General features: G+C 40.4%; 1 protein-coding gene across 1 annotated transcript in view; it reads left to right on the top strand.

Moving 5' to 3' along the window:
* Window positions 1–24,589, top strand: part of c11.1 (maestro heat like repeat family protein c11.1) — a 264,060-nt gene that overhangs the window by 177,263 nt on the left and 62,208 nt on the right. The window contains exons 19-22 of the mRNA XM_068228566.1: window positions 5,614–5,782; window positions 21,805–21,943; window positions 22,037–22,184; window positions 22,799–23,016. Coding sequence (XP_068084667.1) covers window positions 5,614–5,782; window positions 21,805–21,943; window positions 22,037–22,184; window positions 22,799–23,016 — 674 coding nt within the window. The remainder of the gene's footprint in view (window positions 1–5,613; window positions 5,783–21,804; window positions 21,944–22,036; window positions 22,185–22,798; window positions 23,017–24,589) is intronic.

Genomic DNA, 24,589 nt, shown 5'->3' with positions numbered 1-24,589 from the left:
ACGACAAAAATACAAAATCACTCCTAGAATTTGCTATATCCAAAGCTCCAAATGCCAAAATGATGACCAACCTTCAGTATAAGATGGTGCCTCAATTATATATGTTAATAGTCATCAAGGAAAATGAACTCGTAAGAATTTCTTGTTTGTTGTTGGCCACATGGTAGTTTGAATGTACAGTATATAGTGTTTTAACTCTCACATAGAAAAGTTAACTGTAAACATATCAAGGAATATCTCAACAGATATAAACTCTTTGATAGTACACACGTAGGAAATTCATTACATGTGTTATATATATTTTGTTTGGCTATTTATAGCCAAGTGCAGCCCTTGTAAGGCAGACCCTCCGATGAGGGTGAGCGGCATCTGTCATGTGTAGGTAACTGTGTGTTATTGTGGTGAAGCATAGTGTTATGTGTGGTGTGTGAGTTGCAGGGCTGTTGGGGATAGCACAAACACCCAGCCCCCGGGCCATTGGAATTAACCAATGAAGGTTAAAATCCCTGACCCGGCCGGGAATTGAACCCGGGACCCTCTGAACCAAAGGCCAGTGCGCTGACCATTCAGCCAACGAGTCGGACATTACATGGGTTAATATTGTTAGTATAACTTTCATCGTTGGTTCTCCCTACTGATTGTTGCTGTGTGGTAGAGGAAGGGGTAAAGAGGACAAATAGGAGCAAATAGTTTTATTATGATGTGACAAACTGCTTCTCTGAACTTTGACACCAACTAATGTCTAACTTGAAGGTGCAATTACAGTGCCTCCCTCCCACCACTTCATCCTGAGGGACTCCAAGTTGAGTCATCAGTGGGGACCCTTTATTATTGTGAACGGGTTTTTCACAAATTCTTATAAATTGTAAGGTAGATGCAATATAAGTGTTTTTTAATAGCTATTGAATGATGTTCAAGCTTTTTTCAATCACAACATATCACAAAATTTGAGTTATTTTAATATTTTTTCACAAATTTTAAATAATTTAGTATTCTTGTCCTAGAAACACTGGGTCTCGGTAAAGTTTCTTTAATGGTCTCAAGCTGACACTTTTCATAAGCACACTTTGCTTTAGCATTCAATTTATGTTGGATGAAGAATTTCTCCTGTCTCATTCCAGCTTGACAGCGGTTTTTGAGAGCTGCATCACACTGTTTCATTTTTACCGCTAAATTGATCATTAGAGTAGCAGTATACTAAACCACCTTAAATATGACTTCCCACTCGTGTGATTCTAGTGACTCAAACTCTTTCGAGTAATCATGAATGAAATCTGATTTATCTTTATTTATATTGATGTTTTCAAAGCCTATAATTGTAAACTACTCCTTGTTTTCTGATATGGCAAAAGCCCAAAAGCCTATTATCGTGTCTTGATTTATGTTTACTTCATTAATCTGAAATACATGGATCTTCTGCCTTTGTGATCTGTGATTGGACTTTCATACAAACTGCACTCTGTACAGGGTAGGTGAGAAGTCCCCATACCTCTGTAACTGTTTAGTATCAAATGTTATTTGGGTTATGTTACTTAATAAGTGTCCAGTATATCTGTATGTTCCCCATCATGCTGTAAACACAGTTCTGTATGCCTCCATGTTCTTCTTGACATATTTCTGAGCATGTCCAGCGTTATAGTGCGAAATGCGTCCTCAACAGTATTGCGCAGTGCTTCGTTTGTAGCATAACAATATGCAGATACATGCACCTCAGTGACTCCCCATAATGAGTTGTCAGTTCTGGTGGGATAAGAACTTCTTGGGGGCCATTTCAAGGGAGCTGGTGTCGCTTGTGAACCACGACCTATCCACCATCCTGTGAAATGTTCGTTTAGGAACTCGCGCACTGCAAGAATGTAGTGAGCAGGCGCTTTGTCTTGCTGCAACCCTATGCATTCTGTGAGGCCCCTTTCTCAAGCTGGGGTATAAACTATGTTTGTAACGTGTAAATAATTTGCACCATTCACAATCCCTTCAAAAAAAGTATGGTCCAAGCAGATGTTGTGATATTTATCGCTGTCCATATCATTACGTGAGGAGGGTTCCTTTCCAACTCAACTGTAATGAGGATTCTCTTTGGCCCACACAACAACATTTCTAGCACGTGAGCTGCGATAAATAGCACATTCATCTGAAAACATAACCTTGGCATGGTTCACTGCATTTGGTAATTTAGTTAACAAAGCACGTCATGCTAAAACGCTCATTCCGATCTCTGTCCGATAACTTGTTTGTGAATGTCTGTCAAAAAAGTCTGAATTTAAACTTTTTAAAATGTAATCTTGCATTGTTGTTCTCGGTACACTGAGTTCCGAAGCACGTTTACACGTCTACTTCATAGGAGATTGTTATATTGAAGCACAGACTCCAGCACATGTTTCTTCTCATATCTTCTTCCTTCCACTCTGCGGCCTGTCATTAACACTGCCCGAGGCAAAAGCATGTCTGTCCCAATCGATAAGTGTTGCTTTTTGCAGTGCAGCCTTATTAAATCTTTCCTGGAATGCTCCCATAATCTGTCTCATTGTCTGCCCTGTGTGTTGTCATTCGTGCACCTACACACTTGCCACTAACCGCTCCTCAGTAGTGTAACTCTTACCGCTCACATCTGCCATGGCTTCACACTAACACTCGACTGCGACAATGTGTATTCCAACACTTCATTCCAGCAATTAATAAGAAGTAATATAGCAACCAACTTGCATAAATAACATATGTAATATAGCTACCAACCTGCATAAATAACATACATAATATAGCTACCATCCTGCATAAAAAACATACGTAATATAGCTACCAACCTGCATAAATAACATTTGATAGTATACAGTTATGGAGGGTACGGGAACTTCGAATGCTCTGAATCAGTATTGGCACCTCTAAGTAATTTCCACAGATATGATGAGAGTTCAGCAGAGTCTATCTGACTTTCACCAATCAGTTCATTAGGAGAGTGCCAGGTCATACACTAACGAAGATCCTTTTTGAATTCTAATGTTTGTCTGCTTGCAGATGCCATTGAAGCATTCCCCATTGTGGTTGGTTCAGGCGTTATCTATCGAACCATTATCTATCTAAGTAAAGAGTGTACAGACGGGGTGAAATGGCTTTAAAGTCTACTACAGAATCTACAATGGATGTATGAACTAATATAGCTGAATCTAGTATAATTAAATTAATGTGATCTTAGGTTTCTATTTGATCATCATCATCATCATCATCATTAGGGTTCAGAAGTTTATGGCCTAAAGAAGTACAAAATATGCAAGCAAATATGCCCTAAAATCTAGCTTGAATGTGACATAAAAATTATAAAATATGACCTAAAATACAAGAAAATATGACATTAATTTTAGGGATAGGTAGCAAGTATTAGAGTATTACTAACATTAAACGTTTTAAGAAACAAAACGTGGTCAGCGATAATACACCAGACACATTTAATCATACAAACTTTCAACATTCATTCAGAATCATAGCTTTTAGTGCAGTTCTTGCTCGGTTTTCCTAAATAAGTAAATAAATAAAAAAACTGCATGCTTTGTGGTATCTGTTGGCGTAAGTTAGAAGAGACTGCCTAACAGGAAGTTTATTGAGGCCAGTCTGTTGAAATTCGTTCGTAGTGAAAGGGAAAGGGAGCTGTAACTGGATCCTTCAAGGAAGAACTGGGCGAGAGATAACATGGAATTTTCTTGTTTGCTAATTGCTTCTGAGCTAAGTATATCTACTGAAGTGATTTAAAGGCAAAAATACACTACTGTCACGTTCCGTGAGCTCACGTGTATCATGTCACAATTTAACCTGTCCAGAAAGATGTGCTAAAAGACGTCTGTACAGCAGCTCCTTCTTGGAATTGGGTGTTATAAACCTGCTGCCGGTCCTGGGAAAAGACAAAATATATCTACTACACTACTTGGAAATCCTGTGTTTGAAACTTGACACAGATAACACGTACCTTGTTAATGACTCCTCAGTTTAAGCAAAATATGACCAAAACAATGACCAAACAATAAAAATGGCCAAAATATGCATTTATATGCAGCATCAAATTGTTTTAAACGGGGTCACGGATCCCATCATTCACATTTATTTTTCATATTTCGGGTAAAATGCATCATCATCATCATCATCATCATCATCATCATCATCATCATCATTTCCCCTTATCCAGTTCATTGCAGGCTGGGACTCTCTATTTTCCTTGGTCATTCCACCAATTCTCATTAAATACTGTGATCCGGTCCATGTGAGGAACAATATGATTCAAAACTTGGCATAGCAGGAATGGTTTTAGTGTGCTATGTTGCTGATTACTGTTCACCAGGATGGTATAGAATCGCCTATGTAAGCAAGGTTGATACATAACTCAATGAGACCATGGGAATCATAACAAACACCGTAAGATCAACACATGTAACCTGGTTATATGTACTAGCGATACATCTCTACTATAGGCATCTGCACGTGAATGGAGAAAGTACAGTTCCCTCGATTTAAGGCCCCTACCAATTTATTCAAAATTGTGTAAGCCATCAAAGGTCAGAAATCCAAGAAGCCATTTTGGGCTGACAACACTATTAAACAACTGGAGCCATTCTGGATCAAGGAAATCTGGGAGGAGTGGAAACCAAAACTAACTTGTTGATTCCATTCATTTCCTACCAGGAACTCTGTTGCCAAGAGCCACATGGTGTCAGCTGAACTGTGCATGAACAGGCCATTGAGGATATAATGCATTGCTCGATTCCCCAAAGTGTGATTGTAGAGCCCACAAGAGCTGACGATTACTCATGTCATCCAAGATTATCCAAATTGATAGTTTGAGGATGATTGAATGACCTGGTGAATGCTTTTTCTCATGCATTGTCTTGGCTGTAGTTGCTGTAGTTGTTCAACTGTAAATTGTGTTTGTATTAACGAAGTCAACACTGTAAACATGGCTTCTATCTTAAAAGATATTTTAACTAATGACCTGCCCTGGCTTAATAAGAGAGCAATTTTGAAAGTATGGTGGCAGGCCTTATAAGATTTCCTTGTAGACAACATTCGTTGTTTTCCTCCTGATGCATGCATGTAAGTCAGTGCTTCATTTTTCAAGGTCATTGCAGCGAACTGTCTTACATTGCTCCTTTCTCCCCATGATATATGGTACCATTCCTGCGCTTTCACTAAAATGACTATAACTTCTAAGTCATTCATGAAAATTATATAGCCTACTGGAAAGGGTATTTTTGTCTTAATAAGATTAACGGGTACATAAATAAACAATTTATTTTAATAAATAGACTTGTGCAAACAAATTAGTGCACAACTTTGTATACTTCGTTCCATTCTACGGTCTTTCGTAAATAAAATATTTCTTGCATTACTCTTTAATACACATCTTGTCCAATACATATTTTACTGATGCATATATGTAGTTCTGTTATGTTAGGAAATAGCATAGAAGTGCACACTCTTTTATTTGCCAATTTTGTATTAACTAACCAAGAAATCTGTATGATAACATGCTCTTTTCTTTCAGCTGTGCTTGTACTTTCATTTAAAACAATCACTTTTAGTACCAAGAAGTCTACTTATAAAACTCTGCACAAATTTTTCTGTTGCCCACAGATCCTGTGCTCCAAAATGCCACATTTCCAGTTGATCCACTTCACAGATAGTCTTCTGGATGGGCTTATGGATCCAGAGCCTTGTAGCTCAAGTGGAGCCAGTGTGGTGCTCAATTCCTTCTTCAAGAGCAAGGGAGGTGAATTGTACCATCAAGTGACACCTATTTTGAGTAAGTGATATTTTTATTACTCTTACATTGATCTGAATGTTGTGCTCATTTATATACCATCACCTAAGAACATAGTGATCTAAGGAGTTGCCATCTACAGATATCCCATAGTCTCTTGTAAAATTTTATGTGTCTCTTGTCTGATATCTGCACTCATCGTCTTCCAACCTAAACAGTACTTCAGATGTCCTCCAGCTTGGTAGAAGCGATCATCATCATCATCATCGTCGTCGTCGTCGTTTTATAGCTCCTTCTGTGGATCAGTGTCGACGTTTAGATCCGAAGATCTTAAGTCCAAACCTGGATTTCTGAAGGGCGGAAATGGTCCATTTGGCACTTCATGTCATAAGATGTTGGCATGTAAAAGATCTCTGGTGACACATTTTGTCTTTACCTGTTAAAATGAATTAAAATACTCAGCCGTAGAGAACTCTCAGCAGAGCTCCGGTTTCTCTGCCATCCAGTAGAGCAAAACTAAACATCGATATTGACTTGCAGGCAGATAAAGGACATCAAGTTGACTCCTTTTTTTTTTAACAAGCTGTTTTATGTCGCACCAACACAGATAGGTCTTATGGTGACGATGGGATAGGAAAGGCCTGGGAGTGGAAAGGAAGCAGCTGTGGCCTTAATTAAGGTACAACTCCAGCATTTGTCTGGTGTGATAATGGGAAACCACAGAAAACCATCTTCAGGGCTGCCGACAGTGGAGTTTGAACTCACTATCTCTTGGATGCAAGCTCACAGCTGTGCGCCCCTAACCGCACGGCCAACTCGCCTGGTCAAGTTGACTCTAGAAGTGGCAGTGTTAAAGAATTTGTGGCAGCCATCTTGGGCAGGTTTTATAAAATTCATAAACAAGTCCACTATATATTAAAAGAAAATGGTGAAGTCTTATTGTTAAAGCACTAAAATTATGAGGAGTGTGACGTTCTTACCAAATATTTTGTATTCATTAACATAAAAAGTGTATGGCAAGTTCAGAAACCACAAAACCTAAATTAAAAATTAATTCTAAAACTATATGATATGCCCACTAACATGAAGCATACTAAATATTGTACTGAAGTATATCAATACCAAGGGATGAGAAGCAGCATTTGTATAAGGAAACACATTATATGGCTCGAAATATCACTGTTTTTCATGGTGACACACACAAAATATAAGCTTTCTTCAACCGCACAACATTGTTGTAAATATGCTATAAATATTTTTAAAAAATCATTTGGAAAAAGGTAGTTTTTAATTTGGTGCCAAAAAATAATTGAAAAATGTATTTTTGGAGAAAACAAATATGATTCACTATTTACAGATGAAAGACGTTCTTTTTAATATTAATATATGAGCGTAGAAAACTATTTTTCACAAAAGTCACTTCTTTTGAAGATTGAGAGGTTGGGGACCTACTTGAAAAATATTTATTTTTAGTTTTTCAAAATAGGTATGCGGAGGCACTTTTGACCCGGTTAGAATCTTTGAATTTTTATTAAAGAAATAAATCGTCCGTCCTCCAATGAGGGTGACCATTTGGATCCGGAATACAGTTTCAATTTCAATAGTGTTTAAAAATATCAAGAAATGAAGATTTAATCGTTGAAGCTGTTATCTTTTTTTTCCCCGGGGTTAGTGAGGGAGAAATGTCAATCACGTTCTCATGTACAGATGGAAGTGAATGATTTGCAGAGAGTCCCTCAGTATCTGTATGACTATTTTTTCTAACTCGCAGAATGGAACTTTCAAGTTTTGTAGGAAGTTCGATGTCTGACTAGGGAGGGCACCTCTTGCTCCGAATAGCAGGCCTCTGACAATCCACCGATCGATAGGTATTTTATACTTAGATGAAAGGTAAGGCAAGCATGGAATATAAATAGCTTGCTTTTCTAGGTCCACATCCCGAGCCTGATCCAGGTCCCTTTCAAAGCGAATGGTGGGATCTAAGACCATCGCTTTCATGTCCACTCTGTTGATGGCTACGATGTCCGCCCTCCGATTAGAGTCATTGGTAGAGACGCAGTGAACCTCCTTGTGCACCTCCCATCCACGCTGTCTCAAGCCTTGAGCAATCGACGATCTTACACGGTGGTGGCGGTGGTTGCGCATTAGTTCAGTGCTCCGGCAGAATCCCAGCATATGTCCAAGGGTTTCTGTCTCGTTGCAGCCATTTTGGCGGCAACGGGTTGTGTTGAATGACCTACCGGGAACCGACCTGACTGCGGTGAGGTTGCATGTCATCTTCACTGCATTCATGTATTCAGAGGAGGACAGAGGTGATTTATGAGTCATCCAGGAGTTTGCTTTTGGGCAGTCTGAATATAACACTACTCCTTTTCCTTTGTGTGGTAGCTGACACCATGACTGAAAGGATCGATTTCTCATAATTTCGCGTAGTTTCCTTCCGTCAATCTTTGGGTGGAGATTTTTTTTTTTTATGTCAAGTCTGTGGAGTGCCATATCTTGTTCTTCAGGTAACTTCCTTACGTATTGTTACAAGTGAACTATGTAGTGCGAGTGGAATGTAATTTTTTTGAAGACTTTATTTGTAAAATACGATATGATGTTTTATTTTTAATGACCTAACCTGTACTGTATATATTGTAACATAGGCATTTGTAAATAGTAGAATTCTGTTCTATATTTCCTGGAAGGATCCAGAAAATTACATGAATTATGGAACAGGGTGTGTTGTTTTGTGGGAAATGTATTATAGAAAATATTTCTGACTGTTCTGGAAATACGACATTCGCGATCAGGCGTATTCTAGAATGTTAGTCAAAGTTCGCGATCGAAAGTAAGGGTGTGATTGGTAAGTCTAAGTGGCGATAGGGAACTCGTGCACGCTGATTGGCTGCCTCCAAGGCCGGAATTTCCTATATATAGTGAGCGAGGCAGTGTTCGAATGAATTCTGTATCCTGAATTCTGTTGGTCTTGGTCTATCTGTCTGCGAGCAGCCTATCTGGTTGACGTCCCCCGGTTTCCGGGATGGCACTCTCCTCGGGTAAGCACTCTTGAATTCCGTCCTGCTAAAATTAGCGTAATGTTCCGATTAGCTTTTCATACAGGAGTCTGCCCTAACCTCGCCTAGATTCACCAAATTAGTTACTTATGACGCCTTAGTTTTTCAGCTGGGCTTACCTGTTCGTTTCCGAAGCATTCCCATTTCTTGTTTCACTAACATATGTAGAATGTAGTTTAATATTATTTCCCTTGGGGTTTGCCTCTGGTAGTTCTGTATCACTTTAGGTACGCTAGGTTTTGGATAACCTTTTTCACATCACTGTAAATTAAACTGTAAAACTGCATTGGTAACGAGATGTATAGTTGATTTGGAATTTGAATTTACACTGCTACGAAATAAGCTATGTATATCACTGAACTTATAGCTCGTAACTTGGAATTGTATTTGGAATGTATTTGTAAAATTATTTTGTAAATAATATTTTTCAAATCCAAGGATCACGGCGATTTATTTTCGGAATCCGCTATCTAAGCCATGTCCATGCCTTTGGTAGGTTCCCAGCCTTTTCACCTTCCCGGTTTATTGTTCACTAGTTGGCCCTACTGATATTTACGTACATGTTTTGTTGGAGATCCGCGTAATGCTAGCTACTGTTTTTCTGAGTGTGTAGTGTTTTCTTATATTGTGTATTGTGTTCTTACCTTCCCCTTTTAACTGTGTTTGTGCCTTGTTTGGTGTTACCACTGTAGTAGAGGTAACATTTTGGTAGCAGAGGCAAGCGCTAGATTGCGGAGGAAGAAAAGTGAACCGTGATCGCACCTAACCTAAAACCTCATAAGAGTTGTGGTTCGTATTCCGTTTGAAATCTCACCTCTACCTGTCAGGATGGCTCGTGCTGTTCCTAATCCTTTCCATTTGAGAAAGGAAGAACTGATTTACGAGTTAAAAATTCGCAAAATTAGTTCAACAGGCAATGTCAGAAATGATACTAACCTGTTCAAAAAGTCGCTTAACCTACCTATAACCATAACTGACTTAACTACAGACGAGTTACGTGAGTCTTTGACCGTGATTAAAGATAAATTACTTGAATTTTTACGCCATTCTTGTGTCATTTGGTGCTTCTAAGCCCTCGCATGGTCAATTAGCCTGGGTTAAGGGGCACTTATTACATTATTTAGACAGAATTAAGGATTTATTGTCTCGCCAATTGCTGGAAGTTGAGCGGCAGAAATGTCAAGCCTTACTAGAGCAGTTTTCCACAGTTTTCAACAGAATCAGTGGTTTGCTTGAAGGCAATAAGTTAAATAACACCGTTTCTCAAATTCAAGTGTCGATCCCATCTGGAGTGAGTGACAGTGTTAATTGTGGTGAGGCATCTGTTGCTGCTCAAGTGTGCGATCTGACACCTAGTGCTGGTGTTAGGCCTATTCAGGAGTCTGAGGTGACTAATGCTACTCTGGGATCTTCTGTTTCATTGTCTGAAACTAGGACACCTGTAAGTCATTCTAATGATACATCTCTTTTGCATGTTGGTAACCGTACAAGTTTTCCTATGATTCCTGCTAATTCCGTTGAAACTCAGTGTTTACCTTCTATTCCTAATCAGCCCGGTTCTGATTCAATGGTGCAAACACCGCCCCCCCCTGTCTTAGCACCACCCGTATCGAGTTGCATAACCTCTACACAACCGGTTAATGCCCAAATGGTCCCTCAGATTAGTGAGAACCTTTCTCAAATTAGGTTGTCTGCGCCCGTAACATTGCAGGATAACGTTAGTCCTAACCTATCCTGTACTCCGTCCTTTTCACAAGGGCACCCACATCAAAGGTACGATGCCTCAGTAAACCCTCTAGACTATTCTAAGCCTTCCCAAGCACCCCCCTACACCTGTCTTTCCCCGAATTTTCTCCAGTCTGCCTCACCCGTTGACCACTGTGTTTAAAGGAGTCCCGAAATTTTCAGCTAACTCCGTTGATGAAGTTATTTCCTTCCTTCGGTTCCTAACTGAATTCAAGGATCAGGCAATTGTGTATGGCCTCAGTAACGACAACGTATTTCAAATTCTATACCCACATGTCTCTGGAGCTCTTTCTGAGCACATTGTCAGGAACATTGCTGAAAAATGGTCAGTAGATCAATTTCAGGCCCATGTTCTTGAATATTTCATTCCTGCTCATGCCTTGTCGGCATTAGTGCAGAAGCACTATTTCAGAGTACAACATCTTAACGAGTCACTATCTGAATATGTTCAAGACATTAAGCTCCAAGCTAAGATTTTCCAGCTCCACTATTCAGAGGCTCAGATGGTTGACAACATAGTTGAAGGTCTCGCCCCGAACTATAGATCATATCTGGCTCTTTCACCCCGACCAGCAACATTCGCCCAGTAGGAAGCCGTCACTGTGTCTGCTGAAGGCATTGGATATGCTGACCAGTTACACCTTGCATTATCCCCACCTCCTATAGCCATACCCCCTCCTCAGGATTCTAAAACCACCCCCTCACCTGTTTCCAACTCGCGTAATCCCCGTTCATGTTTCAGTTGTGGCTCCACGGCTCATCTCAAGTGGGATTATCCCAAGGCCGGGACATTTAGGCAATAGGAAACCTGCGATGGGTGGAGGCTCTCCCACCAATACTTCTTGCCGTAACTGTGGATCAACTAGGCATTTCTCTAGGCAGTGCCCACGTAACACTTCTGGCTCTGGACCCCCAGGCCATAGTAGTGCTAGATGACTAACCGCCGGTTCTGCTGACAAATCCCAAAGCATGGCTTCTTGTCTTGTCGATCATGACTGTACCTTGGTTAATTTACTTAATTCTGAGGCTAATGATTGCTCCCAGTCTGACTCTGGTCTTCATTTCTTACAATCTTGTAGGATTCTGCCATACCTTCTTGTAAACTACCATATTTATGCATAGAGGTAAATAATGAACCTGTCTGTGCGTTGCTAGACTCTGGGAATAGTGTCAGCTTGATGAGTGAGTGAGACCTGATACGATTCTATGAAAACTGTTTGCAAGTTACCTACATTACAACCAGTGTCCTTAACCTGCCATACTGCTAATTCCAATTCATTGAATATTGTAGGATCACTAGCGGTCAAGATTACAGTCCTTACCGAGCTCGATAGCTGCAGTCGCTTAAGTGCGGCCAGTATCCAGTATTCGGGAGATAGTAGGTTCGAACCCCACTGTCGGCAGCCCTGAAAATGGTTTTCCGTGGTTTCCCATTTTCACACCAGGCAAATGCTGGGGCTGTACCTTAATTAAGGCCACGGCCGCTTCCTTCCCACTCCTAGCCCTTTCCTCTCCCATCGTCGCCGTAAGACCTATCTGTGTCGGTGCGACGTAAAACAACTAGCAAAAAGATTAGAGTCCGTGATTTCACCTGGAAAATGCCAGTACTTGTGGCAACAGATTTATCCTGCCAATTCATATTGGGTGCAACTTTTATTGTTAAAACAGGCATGATTTTGGACCTCCAGTTCAACAGATTCCATTTTAAATTTTGTGCAAGAACCTTTGAGCTGTGTGATCGCTCCCCTATTCTGCCTTGCCACGTTAACGCTGTTCCTGAAGATTCTGATGAACCCAAGGCTTTTGATTTTAATCACTTACCCGAAGAGCAGGCCAATCAACTTAGGAAACTCTGCGATAACTTCCCTGATGTCTTCACTGACAGGTTAGGCGTCACCAATGTATTAGAATATAAAATTGAGGTTACAGATAACATACCTGTTCGCTCTCCTCCATACCGGTTGTCACCTCCCAAAATGAAAGCCCTGAAGGCTATCATTGATCAAATGCTCGCTGACGGAGTGATACGGCCTTCCAAGTCAGCCTATTCTTCTCCAATGTTTCTGGTCCCCAAACCACAAGGTGGTTATCAGCCTGTAGTTGTAACCGTCCAGGCTTCTCCAGCCCTACTAATTTAATATAATATCATTTTACGCGATATCATTTGATATCAAGTTTATCCGCCATCAGCAATTATTTGTAATAACATATTTATTCAACGTCAACCATTTGTAATCAAGGCATTTTGGAATCATATTGTATATATAATAACATCGTTTTAGTATTTAAATTATTATATTATGTAGGATAAGAATTCATTATGTTGTAAATACGGTCAATATGCTGAGACATAGTTGTTTTCATTTCATCTCATGTTTGTGTATACGGAGGGTTATTCTTGAAGCTTGGGATTTTGCGTGAGTCATGGGTTTATTTTATGACCAAGGCTAGTAAACAGCGACCCGTGCGCGAGGCTTGCAAGCTGGTCAGCTACATCATCGCCACGCCTTCTGGACTTGTCGAGGAAGAAGAGGAGGGGAGTTGATGCTTCGATCTATCGAATCAGATACTTCGTTGTATATGAGTTTTGAGATTGAACTGTTACCAAGAGTGGGGGTGATCCCGGATATATACTGATTCTCAACACGAGAACGGAACCTTTCAACCTTACGACCTTACAGCCTTACAACCTTACAACCTAACTACGGATACTCCATCACTACTACTTCTACTGTGAACATCTACTTTGAAAGACGTGATGTGATTTTTGAAACAGTATGTGGTTGCTCCGCGACATAGTTATTTTTGTGCAAAGTGTTGTTGCTTTGATACAGTACTTAGTTGCGGTAATGTTATCGGATCTGCATGACACGAAACAAGCTTACGGCTTGTGTTATATTCCGTAAATATTGTGGACGAAGAACTATGTTTAGTTCAAGTCTACGGAATTTTGGTACAAGTCTGTACCGTATAAATAGTATAGCTCAGTTGGATTGAGATATCTACTAATATGGAAAAATTCATATATCTGAATTTTCTCCTCATACGATCAACGCTGATCAGTTTTTACAAGTATAGGGCCAATGTCTAATTTAAAGACTAGGCATGTAGGGAGTGTTAGTCCAGATAGCCCGTACCATATCAGAGAAGGAAGGAAGGATGTCCATGGAGCAAAGTCTACATCGAGAAGAAGAGAACGAGTAACCACGGAAACCAGATGACATCAACGAAAGCTGCAATTGGTGAGCTTCAATTAGATAAAGTAAGCAATAGTAAATTCAGTAAATTAAATTATAAATTCCTCCACGCTTTAAGGAACTTTTCCGATTCATCTCATTGTTTTGTATAATAAATTCATTTGTATTTTTTATTGCATTAATTTTCTTTCTTAAGCGATACTTAATGGTTAATTATTTAAAATCCTACCCCTGTGATTTAATTATAAGTCTCTATGCTAGTAAATATAAATTTTGGTTTACAATTTTATTTAAAACTGTAACCATGGCGCCCAAACATTACATAGAGAAATGGGGAACCATGGAATGTTAATTGTTTCTATTTGCATGGCAATTTGTGGGCAAGCCACAAATAGTTTATTTAATATTCATGTGTCCCAAGATAATAACTTTCATCTCCCCAAGTGTTTTGAAGAGGTGGAACAGTTACATAGTCGACTATCAGATGTTGAACCATAAGGTAGTCCTCCAATCTGTCCCACTTCCTGATTTGCACTCTTGTTTTTCTTGGTTCGCTAATGCAAAAATTTTCACCACTTGCGATTTAAATCAGGCTTATTACCAGATACCCCTTGCCGAAGAATCCAAGCATCTCACTGCATTTGCAACCGATTGGAACCTATATGAATTCGAACGCGTCCCTTTTGGCGTAGCAACTGGAGCGGCCGTCCTTAAACGGTTACTAGATTATGTCTTATCGGACATTAAGTTCAAGTTTGTTTATAATTACCTCGATGATTTGGTAATTTTTAGCGAAACCTTCGAGGAACACCTACTCCATCTCAACGAAGTGCTGGAAAGACTGCGTAAAGCAGGTCTAACCCTCAAGGCATCCAAGGTTTCCTTCACACAACCCCAGATGTCCTTCTTAGGACATATTGTGTCGGGGAGGGGTGTCTCAGTCGATCAGTCTCGTACTCCTGCCATCCAGAATTTTCCCCCTCCAAAGGACGTCAAGGCTGTAGCCAGATTCATTGGCACGGTGAATTTCTTTCGCAAGTTTATTCCTAATTTTGCTGAATGCGCAGCTCCATTATATGAGTTGAGAAGAAAGGATGCCAAATTTGTGTGGGGTGATGCCCAACGTGAAACCTTCATGGACTCAAAATCTGCCTTATGTAACGCCCCTGTACTGGTTATGCCAGACTTTTCTAAACGCTTCATTCTTCAGACTGACGCCTCTTCCTCAGGCATATCCGGAGTTCTTCTACAGGAATTTCAAGAAGGGCGTTGTCCTATTTCTTATGCTTCCCGTGTCCTGAATCCTGCTGAGCGCAATTATTCCATTTATGAGCTGGAAGCCCTGGCTGTTGTCTTCTCCTTTGAACGCTTCAGAATGTACCTGGAACATCTCCCTTTCGATCTGGAAACCGACAATCAGGCGTTGAGTTGGGTACTGGCCAAGCCGCGAAAGACTGGTCGTCTAGCACGATGGGCAGTGCGCATCTCAGCCTTCCAATTTGAAGCCCGCCACATTCGTGGCACGGAAAACGTTGTGGCTGATGGCCTCAGTAGGATGTTCCATCCAGACAGCTCTGACCCTCAATCCGAGCCAGAAGACTCATCTCCCGAACAAGTATCGGCTTTTGTCAATGTAGTTCTCACTGACTCTCGCTTCCTTTTCAAGGATATTGCCAAACATCAAGAGGATGATCCTGAGTTAAAGGCCATTGTTGATAGGATTAAATCCAGTGAGCATGTTGAGCCCTATATTCTTAAGAATGGTGTGTTGTGTTGTCCTGCTCGTGGTCGCAGAGACCCCAAAATTGTAGTCCCAACTAAGCTGGTCCCGGCTCTCTTCAAATACTTTCATGAATCCCCAGTGGGCGGTCATCTGGGCGTTTTCAAAATGAGAGAAATAATCCGTAACCATTTCATTTGGAAATCCATGGATAGTGAGATCCGTACCCTTGTCAAATCCTGTAAGATTTGCAACATTAGTAAACCTGCCCCGAATACTTGTCTAGGTCTCTTGTCTTCTGAGCAAGCTTCTCGCCCCATGGAAAGACTGTTCATAGACTATATTGGGCCTTTCCCGAGATCTCGGAATGGTCATCGTTTCATACTCGTGTGTGTTGACGCCTTTTTGCGTTTTACGTGGCTGTTCCCCACTCGGATGGCTAACGCCAACACCACCATCTGGTGCTTGAAACAGATATTCGCCTCGTTTGGACCCTGTCAATTCTTGGTAAGTGATAACGTAAGAGCCTTTACTTCTGCCCAGTTCCGGAATTTCTGTTTTGATCTATGCATTGCTCATGTAACCACTACCCCTGATTACCCGAAGCCAAATTATGCTGAGAGAGTGAATCGTAACCTGCGATCTGCCCTCATCGCTTATCACTCCTCAGACCACTCCAAGTGGGATTCCTCACTGAATTGGTTGTCATTTGCATTTAACACTGCTGTCCATGAAAGCCACAAGCAAACCCCTGCTTCGTTGATGTTGGCTTTTACCCCAAATTCTCCTCTATCTAACCTATGGTCAATTAATGATCTTCTGCCCGACGATGCCAGCCCAGAAAAGATCTGAGCTAATTGGCACCGTGCACGAAAGAACTTGAAGGTTTATTACGCTAAGGTCCAGCGTAATTTCAACCACGGGCAAAGGCCGAACGAGCTCTCTGTGGGTGACCAGGTGTTTGTTAAAAAACATCCCGTCAGTAGTGCTGCGGACCATGTTATCAGTAAGTTGGCCCCCAGGTTTCGAGGTCCCTGCACCATCTTAAAGTTCCTTACCCCGGTGACATTATTGGTGAGTGATCCCGAAAGGAAAAGGATCAGCAGAGTCCATCTCTCCCAGGTCAAGGTACCTTAAGTCTGGTAGGGAAGGGTAAATACCATTGTTGGTGACTTTGTAGATTTAGTTGTAAGTTATTTGTAAGAATTTAGTTATAAAATAATTTTATTGTAAGGTTATTTATAAGGTTTTAGTTATAAGATAATAATAAGTTTTATTGTAAGTTAGTTGTAAGTAATTGTGTAAGTGAATACTTTAGGTATCCTCTAGTGTAATAGATTTAGTATTATAAGATAAGTAAGTTTTAGTTTAGGGTCACTCTTTGGAATTGTTCCCCTCACTTTCAGGTTTAGGGCACCCTCCTGTAGTTTCTTTTCACCCCCACCATAATCTTGTCACGTGAATTGTAGATAGCAGTGCTTACCCTGGGGCTAGTGCCCTAATATCCCTGGTGTGCGAGGGAGAGTCCCTTCTGCATATTTATTAAGCCACCCATCGGGTGACTCTACGCAAGATCTTGAGCCCAGCAGCATACTTTTACCTCAAAGTATTCCCCTGTCTGCTGCAGTGTGTGTGTGTTACAGCGGCTGCAGTGACCAGCTTCTTCGGACAGCAACCTGAAGGGCTAAATTGGGAGGCACACTGTGTGCCTTGGGCGTCACCATCCGGCACCACTATCCTGCAGGGAACATCCTATTGGTGGCAGGCGGACTGGACGGTGTCTCACCCCTGCTTATTTGGTGCAAGAGACCACTGAACTGCATCTCACCTAGGTGTCGGGTTTGGACTGACATTGAATGAAGGCTGGCGGCAAACGGCCGTGTCGGCAGCCGCATCATCAGCAAGAACCTGTGGCCTAGCTGTGCTGTGACTGGTGTGGGAAAGTAGTGCAAAATACCTAGTCCATGACTCACCTAATAGGAGGCTTTGAACGCTGTTTAGCAACAAGTGAGAAGTATTGGTATTTCTAACATTTGGCAGAAAGTATGGTGTACATGATTTGGTGGACAGAGTACAAATTGTCTAATCATCTGTGAAAGAAGGCATTTTGAAGTGCAATGTGACAATCCATGTGGATTTTGTGATATTTATTCAAGAGGTGGACGTATATTATTTTTGAAAATTATGTGACAGTTTGTGTTGTTGGTTATGACAAAGTTTACTTCAAGAAATCAGGTGTGTTAAAGTAATGTACCTTTACTATCGGTACTGTGTGAAAACGTTCTACCGCTTGCTCCCCAGTGAGGTTATATTATTGGTCGAGCAGGGCTCGACTTTCGGGGGGGAGGAAGATGTTACAAGTGAACTATGTAGTGCGAGTGGAATGTATTTTTTTTTAAGACTTTATTTGTAAAATACGATATGATGTTTTATTTTTAATGACCTAACCTGTACTGTATATATTGTAACATAGGCATTTGTAAATAGTAGAATTCTGTTCTATATTTTCTGGAAGGATCCAGAAAATTACATGAATTATGGAACAGGGTGTGTTGTTTTGTGGGAAATGTATTATAGAAAATATTTCTGACTGTTCTGGAAATACGACATTCGCGATCAGGCGTATTCTAGAATGTTAGTCAAAGTTCGCGATCGAAAGTAAGGTTGTAAGTGGTGAGTCTAAGTGGCAATAGGGAACTCGTGCACGCTGATTGGCTGCCTCCAAGGCCGGAATTTCCAATATATAGTGAGCGAGGCAGTGTTTGAATGAATTCTGTATTCTGAATTCTGTCGGTCTTGGTCTATCTGTCTGCGAGCAGCCTATCTGGTTGACGTCCCCCGGTTTCCGGGATGGCACTCTCCTCGGGTAAGCACTCTTGAATTCCGTCCTGCTAAAATTAGCGTAATGTTCCGATTAGCTTTTCATACAGGAGTCTGCCCTAACCTCGCCTAGATTCACCAAATTAGTTACTTATGACGCCTTAGTTTTTCAGCTGGGCTTACCTGTTCGTTTCTGAGGCATTCCCATTTCTTGTTTCACTAACATATGTAGAATGTAGTTTAATATTATTTCCCTTGGGGTTTGCCTCTGGTAGTTCTGTATCACTTTAGGTACGTTAGGTTTTGGATAACCTTTTTCACATCACTGTAAATTAAACTGTAAAACTGCATTGGTAACTAGATGTATAGTTGATTTGGAATTTGAATTTACACTGCTACGAAATAAGCTATGTATATCACTGAACTTATAGCTCGTAACTTGGAATTGTATTTGGAATGTATTTGTAAAATTATTTTGTAAATAATATTTTTCAAATCCAAGGATCACGGCGATTTATTTTCGGAATCCGCTATCTAAGCCATGTCCATGCCTTTGGTAGGTTCCCAGCCTTTTCACCTTCCCGGTTTATTGTTCACTAGTTGGCCCTACTGATATTTACGTACATGTTTTGTTGGAGATCCGCGTAATGCTAGCTACTGTTTTTCTGAGTGTGTAGTGTTTTCTTATATTGTGTATTGTGCTCTTACCTTCCCCTTTTAACTGTGTTTGTGCCTTGTTTGGTGTTACCACTGTAGTAGAGGTAACACGTATGGTAGGTGAACGTCCTGAACATGGAGTAAGCGATTACAAATATTGTAATACTGTATATTTGCTTCCCATTCTGCGCAAATTATTCCCATCTCTCTGACCTTTCTGGCACTATACAGCATCGAATTTGGAGTATCATCAGGCTGCATCATTATTTCTTTTACAGAACTTCTTATAATTTTGTCCAGATCTTTAAGAAAAGTGTTTGATAGTTGTGTCAGAGGGGCACATTGTAGAGGATTGCTCCTAAAATCAATAAAGATTAATGTTTAACCCCTCAGCGTCGCAGCCATTTAAATAGCTTCCTACCCCGCGGCCGGATGAGATTTCAACTACACGCGACTGAAATACATCCATTCACTTAAAGCGTTACTGCAAGTATAAGAGTAGCCCGATTTTCACGAAATTTGAAATTCCTAATGACAGAACTATGTACATGCAGATAATTACATAATTGTTTCACATTTCCTTAGTAATTTAGTTCCGTGTGATAGAGTTCAAAGCACTCTTTGAGACAGAGACTCAAGTCACACTCCTGGCAGCAGTACACTGACGTCTTCTTTTAGCCGTGTTTTGAACACATTATGCAATGTCTCTGAGGTTTGGATTTCCAACTCTTGGGTGCTAATTTCCTGATAAAATATCTTTCCTGCAACCTTGGAACTGTATTATCTGATGCGCGCCGGCCTTGAATATTTCGTTCCCCTCCCGAGCGAGCGTATTTTGTAAACAAACCTTTCACCAGCTGAACCCGATAAGGTAATTGCTCAATATTTTTCTCTGTGATCTGTGTGAGTATTATTAGAGAATTTAGCAATCAGAATTCACCGTTGAAAACTTCTCTTTGACCTGTATAATTATCTATAGTCTCTTACACGAAATTTCCAAGCACTGTTTCCTCCTCATCGTCACTCTCATCATTTAACACTGCTACATCATCTATTTCATTATCACTGCTGCTTATACTGTCACTACTACTTCCGACTAAACTTTCATCTGAATTATACAATATTTCAAGCACGTTATTGTCAGTCATACCACGGCTGAGCACGGCGCATCACATGGACTGATGAAGCTGCAGCGAGTCCGAAAGAAACAGGACGAAACTGAATTAGGGGAATAACATTTATGACGAAACAAACCAACTCGATACATATTTCAGATAAAAGGTCCAGACACCGTCTTTCAAACGAGATATATACCATGAACAACAGGTTCTCGTATCGTATGACAGAAAGCAGCACTAACTGCTGCCTACACAGAGCGCTCGTGGAGAGTTACGGAAATATTACAAGCTGAGAAATAAAGACAAATATAATAAATAAACCGCACTCCCAATGTACAAATAGAGCAAAGAACATCACACGAAAAGACAAACTTCTCAGATCATCATTTCTTTATTGTATTCTGTGGGAAAGAATGAAGCAAACAGACTTTCAAAAAAGCAAGAGATTAGTGCTCAGACTTATTTGACAAATAATTATCCTTGCAAAAAAACAACTACATTATAACGATTTTTCAATTCTTATTTACAACGCTGATAAACCCGAAAATTTCTTCTTGGAAACAAAACAATTTGCATATCAGTAACTCCAAAACTCTTTGATCTATAGCCATAAATGTGAAACCATGTATGGGTCTATACCACGTATAGAGGTCGGCGGCTATGGAAGAAAAGAGGGTCTATACCACGTATAGAGGTCGGCGCTGAGGGGTTAACATTTATTCATTGGTTAATTTTTTGTTATAAATATACCATGGAAACTTTCTAAACCTTCCTCACTGGGCTTGATAGCTGCAGTCGTTTAAGTGCGGCCAGTATCCAGTATTTGGGAGATAGTGGGTTCGAAACCCACTGTTGGTAGTCGTGAAGGTGGTTTTCTGTGGTTTCCCATTTTCACACCTGGCAAATGCTGGGGCTATACCTTACTTAAGGCCACGGCCGCTTCATTCCCACTCCTAGCCCTTTCCTATCCCATCGTCTTCATAAGACCTGTCTTTGTCAGTGCGTCCATAAAACAAATTATTTAAAAAAAAAAAAACGTTCCTCAGAATAATACATTCCAGAATGAGATGTAACTATGAAATTGATAATGATGAATCTCTCACTAAATTCTGGATAGATTTTGACTTTCGAGAAGCCATTTTGGATCTAATGCAATATGAGATCTTATGATCTTATTATCATCAGAAGAATATTTTGCCTGTTTAGCAGATCCCAAAGAATAGAAATTCTCCATAACTTAAAATCTTGCCTAAAAGGATATCAGAATAATACAAAATCTATACTAAAGTCAAACAGCAGATGTTGACACTGAAAAATTAGCAACTGCAGGCTTCAAAATTCAGTGAAAACTATGTTGATTCAAACATCAGATTCAAGACTGATGCTCCACTGCCGGTGGAAGTCACAAAAAAAAAAAAAAAAAAAAAAAAAAAAAAAAAAAAAAAAAAAAAAAAAAGAGAGAGAGAGAGAGAGAGAAAAGTGTGCTATCGCAGTAAACATCACATCAAGAACTTTGAAATTGTGGGACTTTCGGTCAGAGCCAGTTATTCACAGTTTCTGTTACCGGAAATCAGCTTATCAAATTATTTACAATTATAGTCTATTATAGATAATAAACTTCACATTATAATATTTTGTGGAAACTTGGTTCAACTTAGAACAGTGTTAGATGTTCTCTTTAGTTCATTGTTGTGTACTTTCATTAGCAGGTAGGTTTACTTTTCTCTCCTTTCTGTTTTAATTCCAGACACAATCATAAGGCATCTCTCCATTATTAGATGTCCACAGACACGAACTGGAAGCGTGCGAGCAGTTCTGTCTCTAGCTAATCACCACCCTAAAGCTGTGGTGGGAGCACTTCTGCTTCAGCCCATTCCCTTTGACACGTAAGTACTTTCCTTTGTTGGTGAATACATGAAATCATATGTTTGTGGAGCACTGTCTTGTTGTTAATCTAAGTCCCTGTCTATAATCCACAGATCTGTTTCTGAGTGCTGGAAAATTCTGGCTCAGGATCCAGTACTCTCAGCAGATATTATCGAGCAGTTTGTGCGTCTTGTAGCTTCTACCCCACTGTACGAGGTTCAGCATAACAAGATGAGGATTGCTGTTCTGCTGCCTCTTGCTGTAAGTTATAAACCATGTGTGATTATTTAGGAATACTTTTCAGAATTCACTGAAGTCACCGCTTCAGAAACACGACAGACTAAGGGTATTGTAATATGCAACTGTTGGAGAAACTTCATACCACAGGTCTAGAAAATGGGTAATTTCTTCCAAAGTGGCTTGTTTAAATGTACTGACAGTTTACTGCATAGTTTCATATTGTGAATTCTTTGAATTTTTCTCATTTTCCTTGTATGGTACTGTTCCAACAGCTTCCATATTTTCTTAGGTTGATAGGAAATGTATGATTTTCTAATTGAAGCAAGTTTTTCTGGAGAAGGGATGTTCCAGATGATGTACCATTCCACTCTTCTTGGTACATTTAGCAGTTGGAGTCTGTGTAGCTAAGAGAGTTGTTTGTCCATGACATCAGAAGGGGCTTATGCATGAAACGTCCAAAAGCAACGTGTAGTTCTGTCTACGTGTCAGGGGTCTCAGTACGAGACGAACATGTCGGGTATGAATGCTGACCCGTTGTTCATTTCTGCTGTTTACAGCTGTACAAATCTTGTAGCCATATCAAATAAGCAAATATTGCCTGTTGCTATTTCTCATGAAGTTCTCTTTTCTTCCAGGCCATCAGTGCTATGCAGGACATGTTCCACATCGCCTCCATGCAGGAAATAGCTGTTAAAAGATTCGCCGAACTCTTCTCCATGTTCCTCATTTGTCTTGGCTGCTATGTTGGTGTGTCACCTCCCATACACACACCCCAGACACCACATCGTTCGGGCAAGAAGGAATCTCATGGTTTTGTGCCCAACAGGAATGCGTACAAGCTTCACCCTTGGAGGTATTTTTTAGTGGAGTATATTAGTGTCTAGTTTAAAAGAATTATCAGAAATACTGATACACCAGCATTTTTTTCTTTTTCATTTCTTTTTCCTTCTTGTTATTTTCACAGAATTCATACAACTGTCTACAGTTTTTCTGTTAACACACACATTTCAAATTAAACCCTTCTCCTGATAGTTCAGTGAAGTTCTTTGCTCTCCTGAAATTATATCTGGACCTCAGATTTCAGAGGTACTTTTTATTTAGTTCATTTGACCCCCTCCCCCCCCCCCCCAGGATCAGGAGTAACCCTCTTTGTGTGTGTGTGTGTGTGTGTGTGTGCGTGCGTGCGTGCGTGTGTGTGTGTGTGTGTGTGTGATATAGATATAAATTAATAAATTTGCTTTATGTTGCACTGACACAGATAGGTCTTATGGTGACGATGAGATAGGAAAAGCCTAGGAGTGGGAAGGAGGCAGCCGTGGCCTTAATTAAGGTACAGCCTCTGCACTTGCCTGGTGTGAAAATAGGAAGCACAGAAAACCATCTTCAGGGCTGCCGACAGTGGGGTTCGAATCCACTATCTCCCAGATGCAAGCCCACAGCTGCGTGCCACTAACCACACGGCCAACTCGCCCGGTAGTAATTTGTTCAGCATGCCGTCCTTCTTTCCAGTACCTCTTCATTCTCTCTCTTCCCTTGTATCTCTCTGCTTTCAGGATCTGAATCTTGATCCTGGTGTTAGTTCATTTTGCAAACTTCCACCAGTCTCTTGTGGCCAGACCTGTTCTGTACTGTCGCCTGTGGATTCTTTTCCCGTTAGTCTTCCAATCCTCCCTGAGTTTCTTCATCCAGTTACTTCCCATTAAGCGTGTCGTTTCATATCTTCTTGGTCAACACGTTGACGTCCATCCTCATTAGGTGTCCTGAATGCAAGTTCATAGCTACGCGACCCTAACCGCACGACTAATTTGCTCGATGCATGTTCACGTTTGGAGGTGACCCGAAGATAGGACTTGCTCTACTATCGTCGTATGTTCCAAGATGTGTGAGCACAATAGGTCTAGGATCATACTGCAAGTAGAGGAAATATTAAAAAATCCCATTGCAGTAAACTCTCATTTCAATGGTCCCCAATTTAACGGACATAATTCACCAAATAAATGTACGTATAAATAATGAAAATAATTTTTAAAATAATTATTGAATAGAAATGAACCAGAATACAACTTTAGAGGTTTTGAAACCTGTAATTTTGTGAAACATTGAAGCAGGCTGGTGGCAGGTTTTTTGAGTTGTCTTTGCCCCAAAGTGGTGCATCTCTTTTCAGCAACACACCCAATGGAGGTAAGCGGCATATACCATTTTAACCACATACCAGCCCTCCTGCCATTCTTAACCCATTCCAGTCTGGACCTTAATATCTCTAACAAACGTTCTGTACTGGGCATTTTTAAGGATCTTTAAAACATATATCTCTGTACCTGTAGGAGATATTGGCATGATTCTTTTTTCTTTGTGCTTGTTTGAGCATCTAATTTTCAAGAGCGCTCTTTGTATCATGTCAACTATCACTTGAGATTTTAAAATTG

This window comes from Anabrus simplex, chromosome 7 (genome assembly GCF_040414725.1).
Source record: "Anabrus simplex isolate iqAnaSimp1 chromosome 7, ASM4041472v1, whole genome shotgun sequence".
Classification (NCBI taxonomy): domain Eukaryota; kingdom Metazoa; phylum Arthropoda; class Insecta; order Orthoptera; family Tettigoniidae; genus Anabrus; species Anabrus simplex.
The sequence above is the reverse complement of the archived record's forward strand: the minus strand, read 5'-3'. Positions and strand labels throughout refer to the sequence as shown.